The 23,779-nt window shown below is 46.4% G+C and overlaps 1 protein-coding gene across 3 annotated transcripts in view; it reads left to right on the top strand.

The window, feature by feature from the left end:
• The window catches only part of ACAP2 (ArfGAP with coiled-coil, ankyrin repeat and PH domains 2), a 252,506-nt gene that overhangs the window by 123,283 nt on the left and 105,444 nt on the right, over positions 1-23,779 (top strand). For all 3 annotated transcript variants that reach the window (XM_063916435.1, XM_063916433.1, XM_063916434.1), the window contains exon 6: positions 11,529-11,712. In XM_063916435.1, the coding sequence (XP_063772505.1) occupies positions 11,529-11,712 (184 nt within the window). The remainder of the gene's footprint in view (positions 1-11,528; positions 11,713-23,779) is intronic.

Below are 23,779 nucleotides of genomic sequence, written 5' to 3'. Positions count from 1 at the left end.
CACACGGGCGCCATTTTCCATCACAGCTCCGCTGGAAGGACGTCTCCCTGACTCTCCCCTGCAGTCCTGCACTACAGAAAAGGGTAAAAAAGAGAGGGGGGGCACTAATTTGGCGCAGTTTTGATACTAACAGCAGCTATAAAGGGAAAAGCACATTTTATAGTGGTATTCCTGTATATATATAGCGCTCTGGTGTGTGCTGGCATACTCTCCCTCTGTCTCCCCAAAGGGCTAGTGGGGTCCTGTCCTCTATCAGAGCATTCCCTGTGTGTGTGCGGTGTGTCGGTACGATTGTGTCGACATGTTTGAGGAGGAAAATGAGATGGAGGCGGAGCAATTGCCTATTATACAGTTGTCACCCCCTAGGGAGTCGACACCTGAGTGGATGAGCTTATGGAAGGAATTGCGTGACAGTGTCAGCTCTTTACGACAGACAGTTGACGACATGAGACAGCCGGCTACTCAGCTTGTGCCTGTCCAGGGGTCTCAAACGCCATCAGGGGCTTTAAAACGCCCGTTACCTCAAATGGCAGACACAGACACGGATACTGACTCCAGTGTCGATGATGAGGAGACATACGTGACTTCCACTAGGGCCACACGTTACATGATTGAAGCAATGAAAAATGTATTGCATATCTCTGATAATACAAGTACCACTAAAAAGGGTATTCTGTTTGGTGAGAAAAAACTGCCTGTAGTTTTTCCTGTATCCGAGGAATTAAATGAAGTGTGTGATGAGGCGTGGGTTTCCCCCGATAAAAAACTGATAATTCCTAAAAGGTTATTGGCATCGTACCCTTTCCCGCCAGAGGATAGGGCACGTTGGGAAACACCCCCTAGGGTGGATAAAGCGCTCACACGCTTGTCTAAACAGGTAGCACTACCCTCTCCTGATACGGCCGCCCTAAAGGAACCTGCCGATAGAAAGCTGGAGAATATCCTAAAATGTATATACTCTCACACGGGTGTTATACTGCGACCAGCAATCGCCTCAGCCTGGATGTGCAGTGCGGGCCTGGCGTGGTCGGATTCCCTGACTGAAAATATTGATACCCTAGATAGGGACAGTATATTACTGACTATAGAGCATTTGAAGGATGCATTTCTATATATGCGTGATGCACAGAGGGATATTTGCCGACTGGCATCAAGAGTTAGCGCGCTGTCCATTTCTGCAAGAAGAGGTTTATGGACGCGGCAGTGGTCAGGCGATGCGGATTCTAAAAGGCACATGGAAGTATTGCCTTATAAGGGGGAGGAGTTATTTGGGGTAGGTATATCAGACCTGGTAGCCACGGCAACTGCTGGAAAATCCACATTTTTACCCCAGGTAGCTTCTCAACCTAAGAAGACGCCGTATTATCAGGCGCAGTCCTTTCGGCCCCATAAGGGCAAGCGGGCAAAAGGCGCCTCATTTCTGCCCCGTGGCAGAGGGAGAGGAAAAAGGCTGCAGCAAACAGCCAGTTCCCAGGAACAAAAGCCCTCTCCCGCCTCCGCAAAGTCCTCAGCATGAAGCTGGGGCTTTACAAGCTGACTCAGGCACGGTGGGGGCCCGTCTCAAGAAGTTCAGTGCGCAGTGGGCCCACTCGCAAGTGGACCCCTGGATCCTTCAAGTGGTATCTCAGGGGTACAAATTGGAATTCGAGACGTCTCCCCCTCGCCGTTTTCTAAAGTCTGCTTTACCGACGTCTCCCTCAGACAGGGAGGCAGTATTGGAAGCCATTCACAAGCTGTATTCCCAGCAGGTGATAATCAAGGTACCCCTCCTACAACAGGGAAAGGGTTACTATTCCACACTATTTGTGGTACCGAAGCCGGACGGCTCGGTGAGACCAATTTTAAACCTAAAATCCTTGAACACTTACATACAAAGGTTCAAATTCAAGATGGAGTCACTCAGAGCAGTGATTGCAAACCTGGAAGAAGGGGACTATATGGTGTCTCTGGACATCAAAGATGCTTACCTACATGTCCCAATTTACCCTTCTCACCAAGGGTACCTCAGGTTTGTGGTACAGAACTGTCACTATCAGTTTCAGACGCTGCCGTTTGGATTGTCCACGGCACCCAGGGTCTTTACCAAGGTAATGGCCGAAATGATGATACTCCTTCGAAGGAAGGGAGTTTTAGTTATCCCTTACTTGGACGATCTCCTGATAAGGGCAAGATCCAGGGAACAGTTGGAAGTCGGGGTAGCACTATCTCAGATAGTGCTGCGCCAGCACGGTTGGATTCTCAATATTCCAAAATCACAGCTGATCCCGACGACACGACTTCTATTCCTAGGGATGATCCTGGACACAGTCCAGAAAAAGGTGTTTCTCCCGGAGGAGAAAGCCAGGGAGTTATCCGAACTAGTCAGAAATCTCCTAAAACCAGGCCAAGTCTCAGTGCATCAATGCACAAGGGTCCTGGGAAAGATGGTGGCTTCTTACGAAGCAATCCCATTTGGCAGATTCCACGCAAGAACCTTCCAGTGGGATCTGCTAGACAAATGGTCCGGGTCGCATCTTCAGATGCATCAGCGGATAATCTTGTCACCAAGGACAAGGGTGTCTCTCCTGTGGTGGTTGCAGAGTGCTCATCTTCTAGAGGGCCGCAGATTCGGCATTCAGGACTGGGTCCTGGTGACCACGGATGCCAGCCTGAGAGGCTGGGGAGCAGTCACACAGGGAAGAAATTTCCAGGGCTTGTGGTCAAGCCTGGAGACATTACTTCACATAAATATCCTGGAGCTAAGGGCCATCTACAATGCTCTAAGCCTAGCAAGACCTCTGCTTCAAGGTCAGCCGGTGCTGATCCAGTCAGACAACATCACGGCAGTCGCCCACGTAAACAGACAGGGCGGCACGAGAAGCAGGAGGGCAATGACAGAAGTTGCAAGGATTCTCCGCTGGGCGGAAAATCATGTGATAGCACTGTCAGCAGTGTTCATTCCGGGAGTGGACAACTGGGAAGCAGACTTCCTCAGCAGACACGACCTCCACCCGGGGGAGTGGGGACTTCACCCAGAAGTCTTCCACATGATTGTGAACCGTTGGAAAAACCAAAGGTGGACATGATGGCGTCCCGCCTCAACAAAAAACTAGACAGGTATTGCGCCAGGTCAAGGGACCCTCGGGCAATAGCTGTGGACGCTCTGGTAACACCGTGGGTGTACCAGTCAGTGTATGTGTTCCCTCCTCTGCCTCTCATACCCAAGGTACTGAGAATCATAAGAAGGAGAGGAGTAAGGACTATACTCGTGGCTCCGGATTGGCCAAGAAGGACTTGGCACCCGGAACTTCAAGAGATGCTCACAGAGGACCCGTGGCCTCTACCTCTAAGAAAGGACCTGCTCCAGCAGGGACCCTGTCTGTTCCAAGACTTACCGCGGCTGCGTTTGACGGCATGGCGGTTGAACGCCGGATCCTGAAGGAAAAAGGCATTCCGGATGAAGTCATCCCTACCCTGATCAAAGCCAGGAAGGATGTATCCGTACAGCATTATCACCGTATTTGGCGTAAATATGTTGCGTGGTGCGAGGCCAGGAAGGCCCCTACAGAGGAATTTCAACTGGGTCGTTTCCTGCATTTCCTGCAAACAGGACTGTCTATGGGCCTAAAATTAGGGTCCATTAAGGTTCAAATTTCGGCCCTGTCGATTTTCTTCCAAAAAGAACTGGCTTCAGTTCCTGAAGTTCAGACGTTTGTCAAGGGGGTACTGCATATACAGCCTCCTTTTGTGCCTCCAGTGGCACCTTGGGATCTCAATGTAGTTTTGGGGTTCCTAAAATCACATTGGTTTGAACCACTCCCCACTGTGGACTTAAAATATCTCACTTGGAAAGTGGTAATGCTGTTGGCCCTGGCTTCAGCCAGGCGTGTCTCAGAATTGGCGGCTTTATCCTATAAAACCCTTACCTAATTTTTCATACGGACAGGGCAGAATTGAGGACTCGTCCTCAATTTCTCCCTAAGGTGGTTTCAGCGTTTCACTTGAACCAGCCTATTGTGGTACCTGCGGCTACTAGGGACTTGGAGGACTCCCAAGTTGCTGGACGTAGTCAGGGCCCTGAAAATATATGTTTCCAGGACGGCTGGAGTCAGGAAATCTGACTCGCTGTTTATCCTGTATGCACCCAACAAGCTGGGTGCTCCTGCTTCTAAGCAAACTATTGCTCGTTGGATTTGTAGTACAATTCAGCTTGCACATTCTGTGGCAGGCCTGCCACAGCCAAAATCTGTAAAAGCCCATTCCACAAGGAAGGTGGGCTCATCTTGGGCGGCTGCCCGAGGGGTCTCGGCTTTACAACTTTGCCGAGCAGCTACTTGGTCAGGGGCAAACACGTTTGCTAAATTCTACAAATTTGATACCCTGGCTGAGGAGGACCTTGAGTTCTCTCATTCGGTGCTGCAGAGTCATCCGCACTCTCCCGCCCGTTTGGGAGCTTTGGTATAATCCCCATGGTCCTTACGGAGTTCCCAGCATCCACTAGGACGTCAGAGAAAATAAGAATTTACTTACCGATAATTCTATTTCTCGTAGTCCGTAGTGGATGCTGGGCGCCCATCCCAAGTGCGGATTGTCTGCAATACTTGTACATAGTTATTGTTACAAAAATCGGGTTATTATTGTTGTGAGCCATCTTTTCAGAGGCTCCTCTGTTATCATGCTGTTAACTGGGTTCAGATCACAGGTTGTACGGTGTGATTGGTGTGGCTGGTATGAGTCTTACCCGGGATTCAAAATCCTTCCTTATTGTGTACGCTCGTCCGGGCACAGTATCCTAACTGAGGCTTGGAGGAGGGTCATAGGGGGAGGAGCCAGTGCACACCAGGTAGTCCTAAAGCTTTTACTTTTGTGCCCAGTCTCCTGCGGAGCCGCTATTCCCCATGGTCCTTATGGAGTTCCCAGCATCCACTACGGACTACGAGAAATAGAATTATCGGTAAGTAAATTCTTATTTTTGTACCCTTGATACTACCACATAGCTACAAACCTATGTAAATTTCTTCTCTATTCCTCATAGTTTTTAAGATTCCTTTACTTCGTACTTAATTATTTTTTTGGTGGGGAAAATATGTGGGTTCAATAAGCATTATTAACCTAAGGCAACTAAGTTATCATGTCCCTTTTTTGTTTAAATTCAACCTTAAAGGCTATGAAAGATAAATAATGGGATTTTGAGTGCCTGTATGATAATTTTAATGTTTAATTATAATTCTTCTTTTAAAAATGAAAATTACCCTTAGGTATAATTTTTTAGGTATAATTTGGCCGCCAGGGGAGTATTTGAATTTGTATATTTCTATGTATGGAAAGACTCCCATTTGACCGCACTAACATATAATCCCAGGTGCACTACACAGGTAGTCCTCTGGTGGGGACTTCAAATAGAAATGCAGAAAAGGTGCGCTAATTGGATACTAATGAAGGAATAATTCCTTAGTGAGTAATATACCCTTTTTGCTAAATAGTCACGAATAGTCACTAAATACTGACATCAAGTTAAATACTTGAATAATTTATTCTTGATAATGTATTCTCATAAAATACAATGCAACCGATTTCCTTAAATTCATATAAAAAAGTAACACTTGAATCTGGCCAAATGTAAGGGATATTATGGTAGTTGTCACCACACCCTTATGGGTGTAAGCTCATAGGTAAGTTTTCCCTATATTGGATATGGGCTGTTATGAAGATGACCCTATGAGTTTTGTCCACATGCGGGACTACATCAGGGGAATAATTAAAAAAAAATCCGTTAAATGCACAATGAATGATGATGATTTTTTTCCCTCCCCGTGGCCAGATGGAATATATAAGTTGGCTTTATAGAGCCAGATGGATCTTCATCATCATCATAATAATAATAATAATAATAATATAGATGTGTTTGGTATGTATTAGCGATGGGCGTGATGCCGGCTGTCCATGTCCCGACAGCAGCATCCTGCCTGCCAGAATGCCGGCAGCGGGGCGAGCTCTAAGAGTCCCCTTGCAGGCTCACGCTTGCCACATTGTGGGCTCAGAGGCTCGCTGCGCTCTCCACAGGATCTATTCCCACTCTATGGGTGTCATGGACACCCACGAGTGGGAATAGCCCTGGTGTGCAGGGATTCCGTCTGCCGGCATTGTCGGTTGTCGGTATCCTGAACGCCGGGATCCTGACAGCCGGCAAATTGACTGCATCCTCTATAGAAATGTGTCATGCGTTCTCAAAAGGTGAAAACCAATAGGAGTTCATCTTTTTTGTGATATCTCCCTGTTCTGCAGCATATTTCTATATATACGTGCAGATTTTTTTATTACACATAGGTGGTGTTCAGTTAGCAGCCATTTACCCAGTTTTGTGCGGAAAACTGAGATTTTGCTGCAAATCGCCAAAAACCCCTATTCAATTATTTGCAATAATTTATCGGCAATAATTTTACCACAAATTTCACTTCACCTACACTGCAAACTTCTCTGAGGGTGTGGGCACATGCCTCTGTGACTGGTTCACTTGTCTTGCCCGGGATTCTATGGTCGCCTGTCTTGCTAGGGTCACCTGTCTTGCTTAAGCTCCCTGTCTTGCCTGAGGTGCTGGGGTCGCCTGTCTTGCCCGAGGTGCTGGGGTCGCCTGTCTTGCCCGGGGTGCTGGGGTCGCCTGTTTTGCCCAAGGTGTTGGGGTCGCCTGTCTTGCCCGAGGTGCTGGGGTCGCCTGTCTTGCCCGGGGTGCTGGGGTCGCCTGTTTTGCCCAAGGTGCTGGGGTCGCCTGTCTTGCCCGAGGTGCTGGGGTCGCCTGTCTTGCCCGAGGTGCTGGTGTCGCCTGTCTTGCCCGAGGTGCTGGGGTTGCCTGTCTTGCCCGAGGTGCTGGGGTTGCCTCGCCTGTCTTGCCCGAGGTGCTGGGGTCGCCTGTCTTGCCCGGGGTGCTGGGGTTGCCTGTTTTGCCCGAGGTGTTGGGGTCGCTTGTCTTGCCCGAGGTGCTGGGGTCGCCTGTCTTGCCCGGGGTGCTGGGGTCGCCTGTTTTGCCGAAGGTGTTGGGGTCGCTTGTCTTGCCCGAGGTGCTGGGATCGCCTGTCTTGCCCGAGGTGCTGGGGTCGCCAGTCTTACCCAGGGGAAGCTGGGGCACCTGTCTTTGAGCGGGGAGCACCTGTCTAGTATTGCAGCGATTGGCTCACTTGGGGGTATCAGGTCACCTTTCTCTCCTGCTGTGGTGGGGGCATCTGTCTCCTGCTGTGGTGGGTGCACATGCCCTTCTGATGATGGAGGCGCATGCCTCTATGGCGGGACCGCCTGTCTTGCCGGGGGCGCCTGTCTTGCCCGGGGTTCCGGGGGCGCCTGTCTTGCTTCAGGTGCCGGGGGCGCCTGTCTTGCCTGAGGTGCTGGGGATGCTTGTCTTGCCATGGGGTAGCCAGGGCGGCTGTCTTGAGCTGGTGCACCTGTTTAGCACAGAGGTTTCTGCGGCACTTGTCTGACATGGGGTTGTCGGGGGCATTTGTCTCTCGCTGTGGTGGGGGCACATGTCCTTCTGTTAGTGTGTGTTCATGCCTCTGGTGGTGGGGGCGCATGCCTCTATGACAGGGCCAACTGTCTTGCCCGGGGTGCTGGGGACGCCTTTCTTGCCTGGGGTGCAGGGGGCGCCTGTCTTGCCAGAGATTCATTCTTCCACCTTACCTTAATTAAAGATGAAATAGAATTCTAAATAAAGATTTAAGCTCAGTTTTATTTGAAAACATCCTTTCTAGCCAGGCATTTACTATCCCCTGAGGCTACCCTCATAAGAAATGATAAAGTCTAAATGGCCTATTAAAACTCACATTTCCAGTGCAATGTGATCACATTGTTTGTGCCCAAAATCACATTACAAGAAGCGATTATACCAGTATTAAAAAGCACACAGATGAAGTTGGGGTACAGGCATACAGGTACATGAGGTGAGGATTTTTTTAGGTTAACAGGGATGTTCAACGTGCAGCTCCCTGGCTGAAGGACTTCCTGGTAAACTAATTAGACTTACAACAGGACATGCTCCGCCCACAACTGACAATCTTTGTCAGGCCGCACCTCCAGGCGGGCCTTCCCCAGATTGATGCTGTCAAAAGGCTGGCGCTGAGGAGAATCATTTGCCTCCTTCTCTGCCTCGGTCCACCTCTGATGTTGCCCTGCTGAGTGCTGCAACTGCTGGGACGACAGGCAAAGCTCCGCCCACTGTATGTTAAATATGTAAGATTTGCAGGGATATGCTGACTATATTCCAAAGGGCCCAAAGTCTCCTTGCTTTGCTTCTCGCTCTCCGTAGGGCTCCTCCTTTGAGGTAAAGATTTTCGCTCAACACTTAAGGTTACTGGGAGAGCTGTCGATACACTTTACACAGAAGATAAGCAGTAGCTGACTATCAAGCTTTCCTTTAATGCATTTAAGAGTCAAAATAGGTTTGGCAATGTTTCATTGAAAATGCGATCAGCTTAGCGACCCCGAAAACTAATGTCGGTCATTTTGGACATTTTAATTTTCACCCTTTCTCGCCCACCATGCTGATAGGTGCTGAACTTGGACTTAAACGGGATCGGGAGTGTCACTATTTATCTCCGCGACCCCAGAAACTATGGATTTTTACATGTCACCACCTTCCCACCCCCACCCCTAGGGGTGTCTTACACAGTATTTTTTACATATGATTTACAATCTGGAAAAAAAATACTGTGGAGGTGAGACACCCCTAGCGACCAGGTCGGAAAGACCCCCATAGCACACAGTGCATATATATATATGACTAATACACCTTGTGTCCTTAAATCTGCTCAGGTCCCGCCTCCACATATTCAGTTTAGCCCCGGTAACCCAGGCAACTACGCTGCCATGACTACCGCACGACTTCCGGTCTGGACCGGAAGTGAGGTAGCGGCAACAAGCCGTCGCCATAGCAACCCACGAATCGCCGCTACCGCTGCACAGCGATCGGCGGACGTTGGGACACGGGCAGACCTCTGGTGACTAAGCTAAGTACCGGTGCACGCACTCCGTGCGCAAGCACTTGTTTTAGACATCGCGGGCCGGGAGCAATGTGACTTCCGGTCTAGACCGGAAGTGACGCGCTCGGCCACAGCTGACTTGTACTCAGTAACCTAATCTTATGAAGGTATAAATAGGGGACCTGGGAGGCAGTTTACAGACTTCTGGTTCCTATTGTGCGCTGCTGATGATGTCACTGCTGTATTGTATTCTGTATTGACTGGCAACGACCTTGAGAAAGGTCCCATTATGGGACCGAAACGTTGGTGAGCCCTTTCCATTTTTTCTGACATGAATTTGTATGGAACCAAAAAACTTTTTTTAATAAACCACTTTGGTGCTTATACTGATTACGCAAGTCTGGAGAGTGCTATCTTTCTCCACTGTATGTGGAGAAACACTGTATGTATGTATGTATATATATATATATATATATATATATATATATATATATATATATATATATATAAAAGCCAAAATTCCACACAGTGGAGGGTGCACTCACGCTAATATAAAAGGCAGTTTGTACATAAAAGAACAATGTTTATTGATCATCCAAAAAAGCCGTAGTGTCGACGTTTCGGTTCAACTAATGAACCTTTCTCAAGACCGGCATTAGTGCTTTAGTCAAACAGACATCAGATTAGAAAGTATTACCAGAACGTCTGCAATACAAACAAAAACAAACATACATATTAAGAGACTCCGCCTCCCAGGCCTTATCACAATCTAGATAAATGGATCAACTCAAAAAATATGGCAATAGTGCCAGCGATAGTGTGAATACCCATCACCATAGATAGCTGGTAGCACGGGTGATGATATACAAAAAATTCAAACACCTCCATCACATGTGATGTCACCAACAATAAAACCCCAGACAAATATATATGTATATATATCACTGACCTGATACTACTCGACCTTAATATGCGGGTGATAAGTATAAAATCCTCTCAAACATACTCGCATATGTGAAAAAAGTCAGAAGAATCTAGGACAACAAATTCACATCATCCCTAGTGATTAGAAAATCCACTAAGGGATATCTACAAAATATAATAAGTGCGGATAACTATGAACATACCTGCTAAGACAGACACTGCTGCTAAGATGCAGCTGCAGGGGCACATGGATGCATAGAATGCTACAAAAGCAAATATGAAACCAATAATTCAAGATTCTACAGACAGGCAACAGAAATGCCTAAACACTGTGGTGTAACTTACATGTAATCAGGAATCCAAGTCATCCCTGCGCTGCATAGCTAGTACAAACAACGTGCAGTTATTTAAGGGGCCCGGGCCGGGACTTTTTTTAATAAATCACTTTGGTGCTTATACTGATTATGCAAGTCTGGAGAGTGCTATCTTTCTCCACTGTATGTGGAGAAACACTGTATGTATATGTGTATGTGTATATATATATATATATATATATATATATATATAGTTATGCTGAAACAAACATACATACACACACACACACACATACATACATACATACATGCATTTTTATATATAGATATGCACTGTGTGCTATGGGGGTGATTCCGACCTGGTCGCTCGCAGGCGGAGTTTTGCACTGCTGCGACCAGATAATCACCGCCTACAGGGGGAGGGGGTAAATGCTGTGCAGGGGTGCGATCACTTGTGCAGAGAGCTGCACAAACAAAAGTTTGTGCAGTCTCTGCACAGCTCAGGACTTACTCAGCCACTGCGACGATCCAGCCAGGAGGTGACGTCAGGATCCCTCCCTGGAAACGGCCAGGCACGCCTGCGTTCGGCTGGACACTACCAGGAAACGGTGAGTTGACACCCCCAGCCGGCCTCTTCCTGTCAATCTTCTTGCGTTCGCTGATGCAAACACTTTCTTCATTCTTTTCGTCGCTGGGCAGCGACGCGCCTGCGCATTGCGGCCCGCACGCATGCGCTGTTGAGACCCGATTGCACACTGAAAAAAAGTGCAGCGTGTGAACCTGTCTGAATATGTTATTATGAGACCTGTTTGCAAAGCACAACAAATAGAATAAAATGTAACTTGTTTTACGCAGATACAATTTTGTTAGTAGTTCAAAGAGGTTGGGGCTGTAATGCCGGCAGTCGGGATCACTGAGGTCAGCATACTGGCCCCGGGATCCTGGGTGCCAGAATGCTGGAGGGGAGGTGGGGATGGGGGGAAAATGGAAGTTTCCCATTTATGACTAGCAGCATCAAAACATTGTTCTCTCCTCATACAGTATATAACATGGTTATAATGTGTATGAATAGGATAATACAACTTTTACATTTATTACTGTCACTTATAAGTTTGCTTATTGAGAAACATGCAACTCAAAATATACTCGTTTTGCCACAATTTTGTGATCTAGTTTCTTATGCTTGTGATGTGGACAATGCCCGAAACTCTGTATTGGACCCATTCTGTCCACACGCAAAATGCATAGCTGGACATAGAACTGCAATCATTTATTTTGTGACATTATATGAAGCTGACTGCTGATTGCATAAATCATGTACACTAATGATTACGCTGCTTTACAGGGATCTTAGGAAATTTAAAGATGCAAAGAAACAGTTTGAAAAACTTAGTGAAGAGAAAGAAAATTCCTTGGTAAAGAATGCTCAGGTGCCCAGAACCAAGCAGCACGAAGTAGAGGAAGCTACAAACATCCTGACTGCAACACGGAAGTGCTTCCGCCACGTTGCTCTTGACTACGTCCTACAGGTAACTGAGAATCTACATCAGAGTTTCTCAAGATTTCATTTGAATCCTTCCTGTCTGTTTTTGCTGTACATTTTATTTCTTGATTAAGAAAATGTAAATTTTAGTCTGCTCAATATGGTTTCAACGTATGGCTCCATATAGGAAATCCAGCTGTCCGTGACAGCGTCTGAGTTTTAGGGACTGGCCAGGAACGTTGTTTACTTCTACAGTAATGGGAAGGATAATAGAAAAATACGTATATATTTGCTAAATTTGTCTGTTTAACGTATGTAATGTGCAAAAAATAAATATATTTCACTGTGGCAGTAGATGAAAGCCCTGTCTATTCTAGAAAATAGTGCAAAAAGTAAATGTGCATATATATATATATATATATATATATATATATATATATATATATATATATACATATTTGTATGTGTGTGTATATGTATGTGTATATATATATATATATATATATATATATATATATATATATATATATATATATATATATATATATATAGAGAGAGAGAGAGAGAGAGAAAGAGAGAGAGTGTGTATCTGTTGTACGAAATTATGAAATACAAAATCCAAGATTGTTATAACACTGATAGTGACACTTTTGATTTTGATGGTACTCATTTGTTTCATGCACAAGATTATTAAAGATATTGTATAAAATTGCCTTACGGCTATGTGTATGAGGTGTATATGAAGATCTCTCATAATATATGCAAATATTCCAAACTCCGAAGCACGTCTTGGCCCCATCATTTTGGATAAGGTACACTTAACCTATATCTATATTTGTATCTACAGTATATCCTATAATAATATATATATATTTTTAAGTAGCCTAATAGAGTAAATCTACTCCCCTATCATTAAATGTGTGGAAAACTGGGAATAGGGCAATATCAGTTTGGCTTTTGAAGACTGCTGACATTTACTTTTAGACATTTTGCAAGTAAAAGAGCCTGAATAATGTTTTCTTTTCAGTGGAAGACAGAATTACTCCTCTTCCCTGTGCTAGTGGATTGTTTATCATAAATACATCTTACAGTAAACCAGGGCAGCTAATACAGGTCCATGGGGGAGATTTACTAAGCAGAGAAAAAAGTGGAGAATTTCCCCATGGCAACCAATCAACATTGAAGTAACATTTATAATTTGCATACTATTCAATTATACAGAGCAGCTGATTGGTTGCCATGGGCTACTTCTCCACTTGCTCACTTCTTCACTCTTTTCACTGCTTAGTACATCTCCCCCTATGTTACATTTTTCTGTTAACTATTGGTATAGCATTCTTAGCTTTATCTCAATCACCAGTATTCTCTCTCACTTATTAGCATTATTACCTTTTCTCTAACGTCCTAGTGGATGCTGGGGACTCCGTCAGGACCATGGGGAATAGCGGCTCCGCAGGAGACAGGGCACAAAAGCAAGCTTTTAGGATCACATGGTGTGTACTGGCTCCTCCCCCTATGACCCTCTTCCAAGCCTCAGTTAGGTTTTTGTGCCCGGCCGAGAAGGGTGCAATCTAGGTGGCTCTCTTAAAGAGTTACTTAGAAAAAGTTTTTAGGTTCTTTATTTTCAGTGAGTCCTGCTGGCAACAGGCTCACTGCATCGAGGGACTTAGGGGAGAGATTTTCAACTCACCTGCGTGCAGGATGGATTGGATTCTTAGGCTACTGGACATAGCTCCAGAGGGAGTCGGAACACAGGGCTCGCCCTGGGGTTCGTCCCGGAGCCGCGCCGCCGACCCCCCTTGCAGACGCTGAAGATGAAGAGGTCCGGAACCAGGCGGCAGAAGACTCTCAGTCTTCATCAGGTAGCGCACAGCACTGCAGCTGTGCGCCATTGTTGTCAGCACACTTCACACAGCGGTCACGGAGGGTGCAGGGCGCTGGGGGGGGGGCGCCCTGGGCAGCAATGTATAATACCTGTATGGCGAAAAATACATCACATATAGCCCTTGAGGCTATATGGATGTATTTAACCCCTGCCAGATATCTAAAACTCCGGAGAAGAAGCCCGCCGAAAAGGGGGCGGGGCCTATTCTCCTCAGCACACAGCGCCATTTTCCCTCACAGAAAGGCTGGTGGGAAGGCTCCCATGCTCTCCCCTGCACTGCACTACAGAAACAGGGTTAAAACAGAGAGGGGGGGCACTGATTTGTCGATATGTATATATATTAAAATGCTATAAGGGAGGAACACTTATATAAAGGTTGTCCCTGGATAATTATAGCGTTTTGGTGTGTGCTGGCAAACTCTCCCTCTGTCTCCCCAAAGGGCTAGTGGGTCCTGTCCTCTATCAGAGCATTCCCTATGTGTGTGCTGTATGTCGGTACGTGTGTGTCGACATGTATGAGGAAAATATTGGTGAGGAGGCGGAGCAAATTGCCTGTAATGGTGAGGTCACTCTCTAGGGAGTCGACACCGGAATGGATGGCTTATTTATGGAAATTACGTGACAATGTCAACACGCTGCAAGCCGGTTGACGACATGAGAGGGCCGGCGAACAAATTAGTATCTGTCCAGGCGTCTCAAACACCGTCAGGGGCTGTAAAATGCCCATTTACCTCAGTCGGTCGACACAGACCCAGACACGGACACTGATTTCAGTGTCGACGGTGAAGAAACAAACGTATTTTCTTTTAGGGCCACACGTTAAGGGCAATGAAGGAGGTGTTACATATTTCTGATACTCCAAGTACCACAAAAAAGGGTATTATATGTGAGGTGAAAAAACTACCTGTAGTTTTTCCTGAATCAGATAAATTAAATGAAGTGTGTGATGATGCGTGGGTTTCCCCCGATAGAAAATTATTGGCGGTATACCTTTTCCCGCCAGAAGTTAAGGCGCGGTGGGAAACACCCCTCAGGGTGGATAAGGCGCTCACACGCTTATCAGAACAAGTCGCGGTACCATCTACGGATAGGGCCGTACTTAAGGAGCCAGCTGATAGGAGGCTGAAAAATATCCTAAAAAGTATACACACACATGCTGGTGTTATACTGCGACCAGCGATCGCCTCAGCCTGGATGTGCAGAGCTGAGGTGGCTTGGTCGGATTCCCTGACTAAAAATATTGATGATGCATTTCTATATATGCGAGATGCGCAGAGGGATATTTGCACTCTGGCATCAAGAGTAAATGCGATGTCCATATCTGCAAGAAGATGTTTATGGACACGACAGTGGTCAGGTGATGCAGATTCCAAACGGCACAAAGATGTATTGCCGTATAAAGGGGAGGAGTTATTTGGGGTCGGTCCATGGGACCTGGTGGCCAGGGCAACTGCTGGAAAATCCACCGTTTTTTACCCTAAGTCACATCTCTGCAGAAAAAGACACCGTCTTTTCAGCCTCAGTCCTTTCGTCCCTATAAGAGTCATATCTGCCCAGGGATAGAGGAAAGGGAAGAAGACTGCAGCAGGCAGCCCATTCCCAGGAACAGAAGCCCTCCACCGCTTCTACCAAGTTCTCAGCATGACGCTGGGACCGTACAGGACCCCTGGATCCTACAAGTAGTATCCAAGGGGTACAGATTGGAATGTCGAGAGGTTTCCCCCCTCGCAGGTTCCTGTAGTCTGCTGTACCAATGTCTCCCTCCGACAGGGAGGCAGTATTGAAAACAATTCACAAGCTGTATTCCCAGCAGGTGATAATAAAATTACCCCTCCGACAACAAGGAAAGGGGTATTACTCCACACTATATGGTGGTACTGAAGGCTAGGTGAGACCTATTCTAAATCTGAAAAATTTGAACACTTACAAGGGTTCAAATCCAGATGGAGTCACTCAGAGCAGTGATAGCAAAGAACAAGGGGACTATATGGTGTCCCGGGACATCAGGGATGCTTACCTCCATGTCCCAAAATTTGCCTTTTCTCACCAAGGGTACCTCAGGTTCGTGGTACAGAACTGTCACTATCAGTTTCAAGACGATGCCGTTGGATTGTCCAAGGCACCCCGGGTCCTTACCAAGGTAATGACCGAAAGGAGGATTCGTCTTCAAAGAAAATGGACGACCTCCTGATAAGAACAAGGTCCAGAGAACAGTTGGAGGTCGGAGTAGCACTATCTCAAGTAGTTCTACGACAGCACGGGTGGATTCTAAATATTCCAAAACCGCAGTTGTTCCGACGACACGTCTGCTGGTCCTAGGGATGATTCTGGGCACAGTCCAGGAAAAGGTGTTTCTCCCAGAGGAGAAAGCCAGGGAGTTATCCGAACTAATCGGGATCCTCCTAAAACCAGGAAAAGTGTCAGTGCATCATTGCACAAGAGTCCTGGTAAAAATGGTGGCTTATTACGAAGCGCTTCCATTCGGCAGATTTCACGCAAGAACTCTTCAGTGGGATCTGCTGGACAAATGGTCCGGATCGCATCTTCAGATGCATCAGCGGATAACCCTATATCCAAGGACAAGGGTGTCTCTCCTGTGGTGATTACAGAGTGCTCATCTTCTAGAGGGCCGCAGATTCGGCATTCAGGATTGGATGCTCGTGACCACGGAGGCCAGCCTGAGAGGCTGGGGAGCAGTCACACAAGGAGTGTGATCAAGTCTGGAGAATTCTCTCCACATAAATATACTGGAGCTAAGAGCAAATTTATAATGCTCTAAGCTTAGCAAGACCTCTGCTTCAAGGTCAGCCGGTATTGATCCAGTGGGATAACATCACGGCAGTCGCCCACGTAAACAGAAAGGGCGGCACAAGAAGCAGGAGGGCAGTGGCAAAACTGCAAGGATTTTTCGCTAGGCGGAAAATCATGTGATAGCACTGTCAGCAGTGTTCATTCCGGGAGTGGACGACTGGGAAGCAGACTTCCTCAGCAGGCACGACCCCCACCCGGGAGAGTGGGAACTTCATCGGGAAGTTTTCCGCATGATTGTGAACCGTTGGGAAAGACCAAAGGTGGACATGATGGCGTCCCGCCCGAACAAAAAATGGGACAGGTATTGCGCCAGGTCACGAGACCTTCAGGCGATAGCTGTGGACGTCCTGGTAACACCGTGGGTGTAACAGTCGGTGTATGTGTTCCCTCCTCTGCTTCTCATAACCAAGGTATTGAGAATTATAAGACATAGAGGAGTAAGAACTATACTCGTGGCTCCGGATTGGCCAAGAGGGACTTGGTAACCGGAACTTCAAGAGATGCTCACAGAGGACTAATGGCCTCGGGAGCTAAGAAGGGATTTGCTTTCAGCAAGTACCATGTCTGTTCCAAGAGGAACCGTGGCATCGGCCTTTAAGAAAGGACCTGCTCCAGCAGGGACCTTGTCTGTTCCAAGACTTACCGCGACTGCGTTTGACGGCATGGCGGTTTGAACGCCGGATCCTAAGGGAAAAGGCATTCCGGAAGAGGTCATACCTACCCTGGTCAAAGCCAGGAAGGAGGTGACCGCACAACGTTATCACCACATGTGGTAAAAATATGTTGCGTGGGTGAGGCCAGGAAGGCCCCACGAAAAAAAAAAAAAAATTTCAACTAGGTCGATTTCTGCACTTCCTGCAAACAGGAGTGTCTATGAGCCTCAAATTGGGGTCCATTAAGGTTCAAGTTTCGGCCCTATAGATTTTCTTCCAGAAAGAATTGGCTTCAGTTCCTGAAGTCCAGACGTTTGTCAAGGGAGTATTGCATATACAGCCCTTGTGTACCTCCAGTGGCACCGTGGGATCTCAACGTAGTGTTGGGATTCCTCAAATCATATTGGTTTGAACCACTCAAATCTGTGGATTTGAAATATCTCACATGGAAAGTGACCATGCTGTTGGCCCTGGCCTCGGCCAGGCGATTGTCAAAATTGGCGGCTTTGTCTTACAAAAGCCCATATTTGATTTTCCATTCGGGACAGGGCAGAACTGCGGACTCGTCCCCAGTTTCTTCCTAAGGTGGTGTCAGCGTTTCACCTGAAACAACCTATTGTGGTGCCTGCGGCTACTAGGGACTTGGAGGACTCCAAGTTGCTAGACGTTGTCAGGGCCCTGAAAATATATATATATATATAATTCCAGGACGGCTGGAGTCAGAAAGTCTGACTTGCTGTTTATATTGTAGGCACCCAAAAAGCTGGGTGCTCCTGCTTCTAAGCAGACTATTGCTCGTTGGATTTGTAGTACAATTCAGCTTGCACATTCTGTGGCAGGCCTGCCACAGCCAAAATCTGTAAATGCCCATTCCACAAGGAAGGTGGGCTCATCTTGGGCGGCTGCCCGAGGGGTCTCGGCTTTACAACTTTGCCGAGCTGCAACTTGGTCAGGGGCAAACACGTTTGCTAAATTCTACAAATTTGATACCCTGGCTGAGGAGGACCTGGAGTTCTCTCATTCGGTGCTGCAGAGTCATCCGCACTCTCCCGCCCGTTTGGGAGCTTTGGTATAATCCCCATGGTCCTGACGGAGTCCCCAGCATCCACTAGGACGTTAGAGAAAATAAGATTTTACTTACCGATAAATCTATTTCTCATAGTCCGTAGTGGATGCTGGGCGCCCATCCCAAGTGCGGATTGTCTGCATTACTTGTACATAGTTATTGTTACAAAAAAAAAAATCGGGTTATTATTGTTGTGAGCCATCTTTTTTAGAGGCTACTTCATTGTTATCATACTGTTAACTGGGTTCAAATCACAAGTTGTACGGTGTGATTGGTGTGGCTGGTATGAGTCTTACCCGGGATTCAAGATCCTTCCTTATTGTGTACGCTCGTCCGGGCACAGTACCTAACTGAGGCTTGGAGGAGGGTCATAGGGGGAGGAGCCAGTACACACCATGTGATCCTAAAAGCTTGCTTTTGTGCCCTGTCTCCTGCGGAGCCGCTATTCCCCATGGTCCTGACGGAGTCCCCAGCATCCACTACGGACTATGAGAAATAGATTTATCGGTAAGTAAAATCTTATTTTTTTTATCGTTATAAACATTTCTTGTCCTGTGGTCTATGATACTATTTCAAATGGTGACACGTGGTGCTTGTTTAAACATTTAATATACTGTACAAGTTCTTGAGAATGTAAAAAATGCAATTGGGGCCATACACCTTTATAAAGAAAGATAATTCCATTCCATAGACGTTTTTTCAACCCTTTAACTGATACGTCAGAGCCAGTTACAAGCCAGTATATTTTACTGATTTCGGGTCCATTCATAGTTGCGGGTACAGATTTTATCAGCCAACGATGGGTATTTAGAAAATGTTTGGTAAGAGTGATCGAGTTTATTTTAGGTACGACTATGAGAGAAGAGCATAATACCTCTTCTTGTCCTCTGTCTGAACCCTGTAACATCTAGATAAAAAGGTCTAATAATGCGGTGAGAGGGGGATTTGAAATGAAATGCCATTAAGTACATTTAATCAACCACAGTACTGAATGTTTTTATTTGACTTCGTTATAAGTGCACACAGCCAAAAATATTTCAATATATTATAAAACTATTTTTCTTATTTAGCTATGTTACTTTGTCCATGAAACCAATTCAGTATGGAAGTTAAGAAGCATTGAGGACAGTGCTCTGCATATAAACATATGGATAATACAAGATTAACTCTTTAAAAGTGAGATTACAGATTTGTAACATCTCCAGCAGGCAGATTAAGTTGGGTCGTTGTGTGTGTGCATTTATGGGTATAATATATAATGCATCTACCAATCCATGAAATACAGAAAGAAATGAAGTACTGGCACGTACTGTTGTGATGAAGAAAATAGAGGAAGCTTTTAATTCAACATAAAGAGGTATAATGTCCGCCCAACGGCATCCGATTCAGCCTTAATCTAGGCTATTGTCATCACATCTATCTATCTGTCTGTCTGTCTGTCTGTCTGTCTATCCATCCTGTTTATAGGATAGGAGACAGCATTCAATAATAGGCATGCAAAGTGGTGCAAGGTTCAGAAATTTCACTCGCTCTTTTCCCAAAGAAAAAGTAAAAAAATCAGCACGCACGTTTAGTAGAAAGATTTATTGAAAAAAAAGGATCAGGAACAAGCCATATACATTCTCCGTGACGGCTGCAGCAGCCCTACATAAGTTTCAACCGATCCTTGTTGGTCTTCTGCAGGTGCTCGACACACCATGCACTATAGCCGAATATATACTGAATAAAGGTGCCAAACTAAAACAAACACAGCCCATGCTGTCACGGACCCTGCTGGCCTGTCAACAAGCTCACAGGATGCCATCCGTCAGCTGTGTGGCTGGAGCAAGCAATGTAAACCAACTGCCCCCTTATGGAACAGTGACTTGACAAATAGTATGTGCGCTCCTGGGTGTCGCCTCAAAGTACTCACAGTTGGTGTCAACACACCGCTACTTTACTGGCAGAGCTTAATGAAACTGCAACAGTAAATGCTGCTGACGCCTGTGAATCTACATTAGTACAGGGGAAATGAAACCGAAAGGATCACCATGGTAACCACAAAACAAGCCGGCCTCCAGACAGAGACTAAACAGTCATTAAAGGACATAAAGAAGCATGGAAACCAGCATAGGCGTGCCTATAATATAATATAAACACAAACGATAGACTGCAACTACTTGCAAAATCTGGTCTGTGTTGCCAAACAGAGGGTGTTATATATATATATATATATATATATATAATAATAATAATAATAATAATTTTATTTATATAGCGCTCTTTCTCCAATAGGACTCAAGGCGCTTAACAGATACACAGCATAATATAGTACAGAAAAATAATGAAGTACATTTTTCATAAAATACAGAAGCATGAAGATACTAAAAGAGACACTATGGAAATGCTTGAGTAAACAGGAAAGTCTTGAGTCTACTTTTGAAGGATTCTATAGTTGGGGCCTCTCGCACTGTGCTGGGAAGTGAGTTCCATAGAGTCGGAGCCGCATGACTAAAAGCTCGACCCCCAGATGAATTACGGTAGATTCTAGGTACTGCTAAAAGTCCTTCATCTACAGATCGCAGTAATCGAGTGGGGCAGTATGGGATCAGAAGCTGTTTCAGGTACCTTGGGCCTTGGTCATGTAATGCTTTGAAACTCAGTAAGCCAATCTTGAAGAGGATTCGCCATCTTACAGGCAGCCAGTGAAGGGAGTAGAGGATGGGTGTTATGTGGCTGGAACGGGGCTGGTTGGTTAACAGCCTGGCAGCTGTGTTTTGCACCAGCTGTAAGCGTTGCAATTCTTTTGCTGGTAGACCAAGGTAGAGGGCATTACAGTAGTCTAATCGAGATGATACAAATGCATGTATGACTTTTGGCATATCATCTGAGGGAATTAGGTGCTTGATTCTGGCTATGTTCCTCAGGTGAAAGAATGAGGATTTGATTGTGGCTGATATCTGATGTTTAAGTGTCAAGCCATCATCCAGGACAACGCCAAGATTCCGCACATGATCACTGGTCTGTAATTCTGAATCCCCGAGTGTAAGTCCAGTTGGTTGGCTATGCTGCAGTCTTGTCCTTTGATGTTGCGGTCGTATTATAAGGACCTCTGTTTTATCCGGGTTCAGTCGCAGCCAACTGGCGCTCATCCACTCCTGTAGTTCAGCTAGACAGCCATTCAGGGTTGCTACTGGGTTATCAGTGCCCGGAGCAAAGGACAAGTACAGTTGTGTATCATCTGCATAGCAGTGGTAGACCAGGCCATGGCGCCTGATTATTTCGCCCAATGGGAGCATGTATACTGCAAAAAGCATGGGGGATAGTATAGAACCTTGTGGGACACCACATGGCAATGGCACTGGTGGTGATGAGTATAATCCAGATGATACTCTCTGTGACCTGCCTGTGAGAAATGATTTGAACCAGTTTAGGACTGTGCCATCCAGACCACAGAAGTGTATCAGTCGCTCAATCAGAAGCCCGTGGTCCACGGTATCAAATGCTGCCGAGAGATCCAGAAGGATTAATATTGAACAGTCACCTCTGTCTTTTGCCATCAGAAGATCATTTAACACACACACCAGGGCTGTTTCAGTGCTATGTCTTCTTCTGAATCCTGATTGAAATGGATCATAAATATCATGGGTTGTCAGGCGAGTTTCCAGTTGATTTGCAACCACTTTCTCAATAACCTTTCCTAGGAAAGGAAGGTTTGATACCGGTCTGTAGTTGGACATGCAGTCGGGATCTAAATTAGGTTTTTTAAGAAGTGGTCTAACAATTGCTTCCTTTAGGGGTCCAGGAAAAATGCCTGTCTGCAAAGAGCATTGAACAATTTTTGCAAAGACAGGACCGATTATATCCGTACAACCTATTAGAAGCTTGGTTGAGGCTGGGTCCTATATATATATATATATATATATATATATATTTCTCTATCGTCCTAGTGGATGCTGGGGTTCCTGAAAGGACCATGGGGAATAGCGGCTCCGCAGGAGACAGGGCACAAAAAGTAAAGCTTTTTCAGATCAGGTGGTGTGCACTGGCTCCTCCCCCTATGACCCTCCTCCAGACTCCAGTTAGATTTTTGTGCCCGGCCGAGAAGGGTGCAATCTAGGTGGCTCTCCTAAAGAGCTGCTTAGAAAAAGTTTAGCTAGGTTTTTTTATTTTACAGTGATTCCTGCTGGCAACAGGATCACTGCTGCGAGGGACTGAGGGGAGAAGGAGTCAACTCACCTGCGTGCAGGATGGATTGGCTTCTTGGCTACTGGACATCAAGCTCCAGAGGGACGATCACAGGTACAGCCTGGATGGTCACCGGAGCCGCGCCGCCGGCCCCCTTGCAGATGCTGAAGTCAGAAGAGGTCCAGAATCGGCGGCTGAAGACTCCTGCAGTCTTCTAAAGGTAGCGCACAGCACTGCAGCTGTGCGCCATTTTCCTCTCAGCACACTTCACACGGCAGTCACTGAGGGTGCAGGGCGCTGGGAGGGGGGCGCCCTGGGAGGCAAATGAATACCTATAAAGGCTAAAAATACCTCACATATAGCCCCTAGAGGCTATATGGAGATATTTAACCCCTGCCTGATTTTTCTAAATAGCGGGAGAGGAGCCCGCCAGAAAAGGGGCGGGGCCTATCTCCTCAGCACACGGCGCCATTTCCTCTCACAGCTCCGCTGGTCAGGACGGCTCCCAAGTCTCTCCCCTGCACTGCACTACAGAAACAGGGTAAAACAGAGAGGGGGGGGCAAAGTTATGGCGATATTTTGATATAACAAAGCAGCTATAAGGGAGCACTTATTATAAGGCTATCCCTGATATATATATATAGCGCTTTTGGTGTGTGCTGGCAAACTCTCCCTCTGTCTCCCCAAAGGGCTAGTGGGTCCTGTCTTCGTTAGGAGCATTCCCTGTGTGTCTGCTGTGTGTCGGTACGTGTGTGTCGACATGTATGAGGACGATATTGGTGTGGAGGCGGAGCAATTGCCAAATATGAGGATGTCACCCCCTAGGGAGTCGACACCAGAATGGATGCCTTTATTTATGGAACTACGGGATAGTGTCAACACGCTAAAGCAGTCGTTTGACGACATGAGGCGGCCGGACAATCAATTAGTGCCTGTCCAGGCGACTCAAACACCGTCAGGGGCTGTGAAACGCCCTTTGCCTCAGTCGGTCGACACAGACCCAGACGCAGGCACTGACTCCAGTGGTGACGGTGACGATTCAACCGTATTTTCCAGTAGGGCCACACGTTATATGATTTTGGCAATGAAGGAGGCGTTACATTAGCTGATACTACAGGTACCACTAAACAGGGTATTATGTGGGGTATGAAAAAACTACCTATAGTTTTTCCTGAATCAGAAGAATTAAATGACGTGTGTAATGAAGCGTGGGTTGCCCCTGATAAAAAGCTGATAATTTCAAAGAAATTATTGGCATTATACCCTTTCCCGCCAGAGGTTAGGGAGCGCTGGGAAACACCTCCTAGGGTGGACAAGGCGCTAACACGCTTATCTAAACAAGTGGCGTTACCCTCTCCTGAGACGGCCGCACTTAAAGATCCATCAGATAGGAGGATGGAAAATATCCAAAAAAGTATATACACACATGCAGGTGTTATACTACGACCAGCTGTAGCGACTGCCTGGATGGGCAGTGCTGGGGTAGTTTGGTCAGAGTCCCTGATTGAAAATATTGATACCCTGGACAGGG

Source organism: Pseudophryne corroboree, chromosome 4 (assembly GCF_028390025.1).
Source record: "Pseudophryne corroboree isolate aPseCor3 chromosome 4, aPseCor3.hap2, whole genome shotgun sequence".
NCBI classification, from domain to species: Eukaryota; Metazoa; Chordata; class Amphibia; order Anura; family Myobatrachidae; genus Pseudophryne; species Pseudophryne corroboree.
The sequence above is the reverse complement of the archived record's forward strand: the minus strand, read 5'-3'. Positions and strand labels throughout refer to the sequence as shown.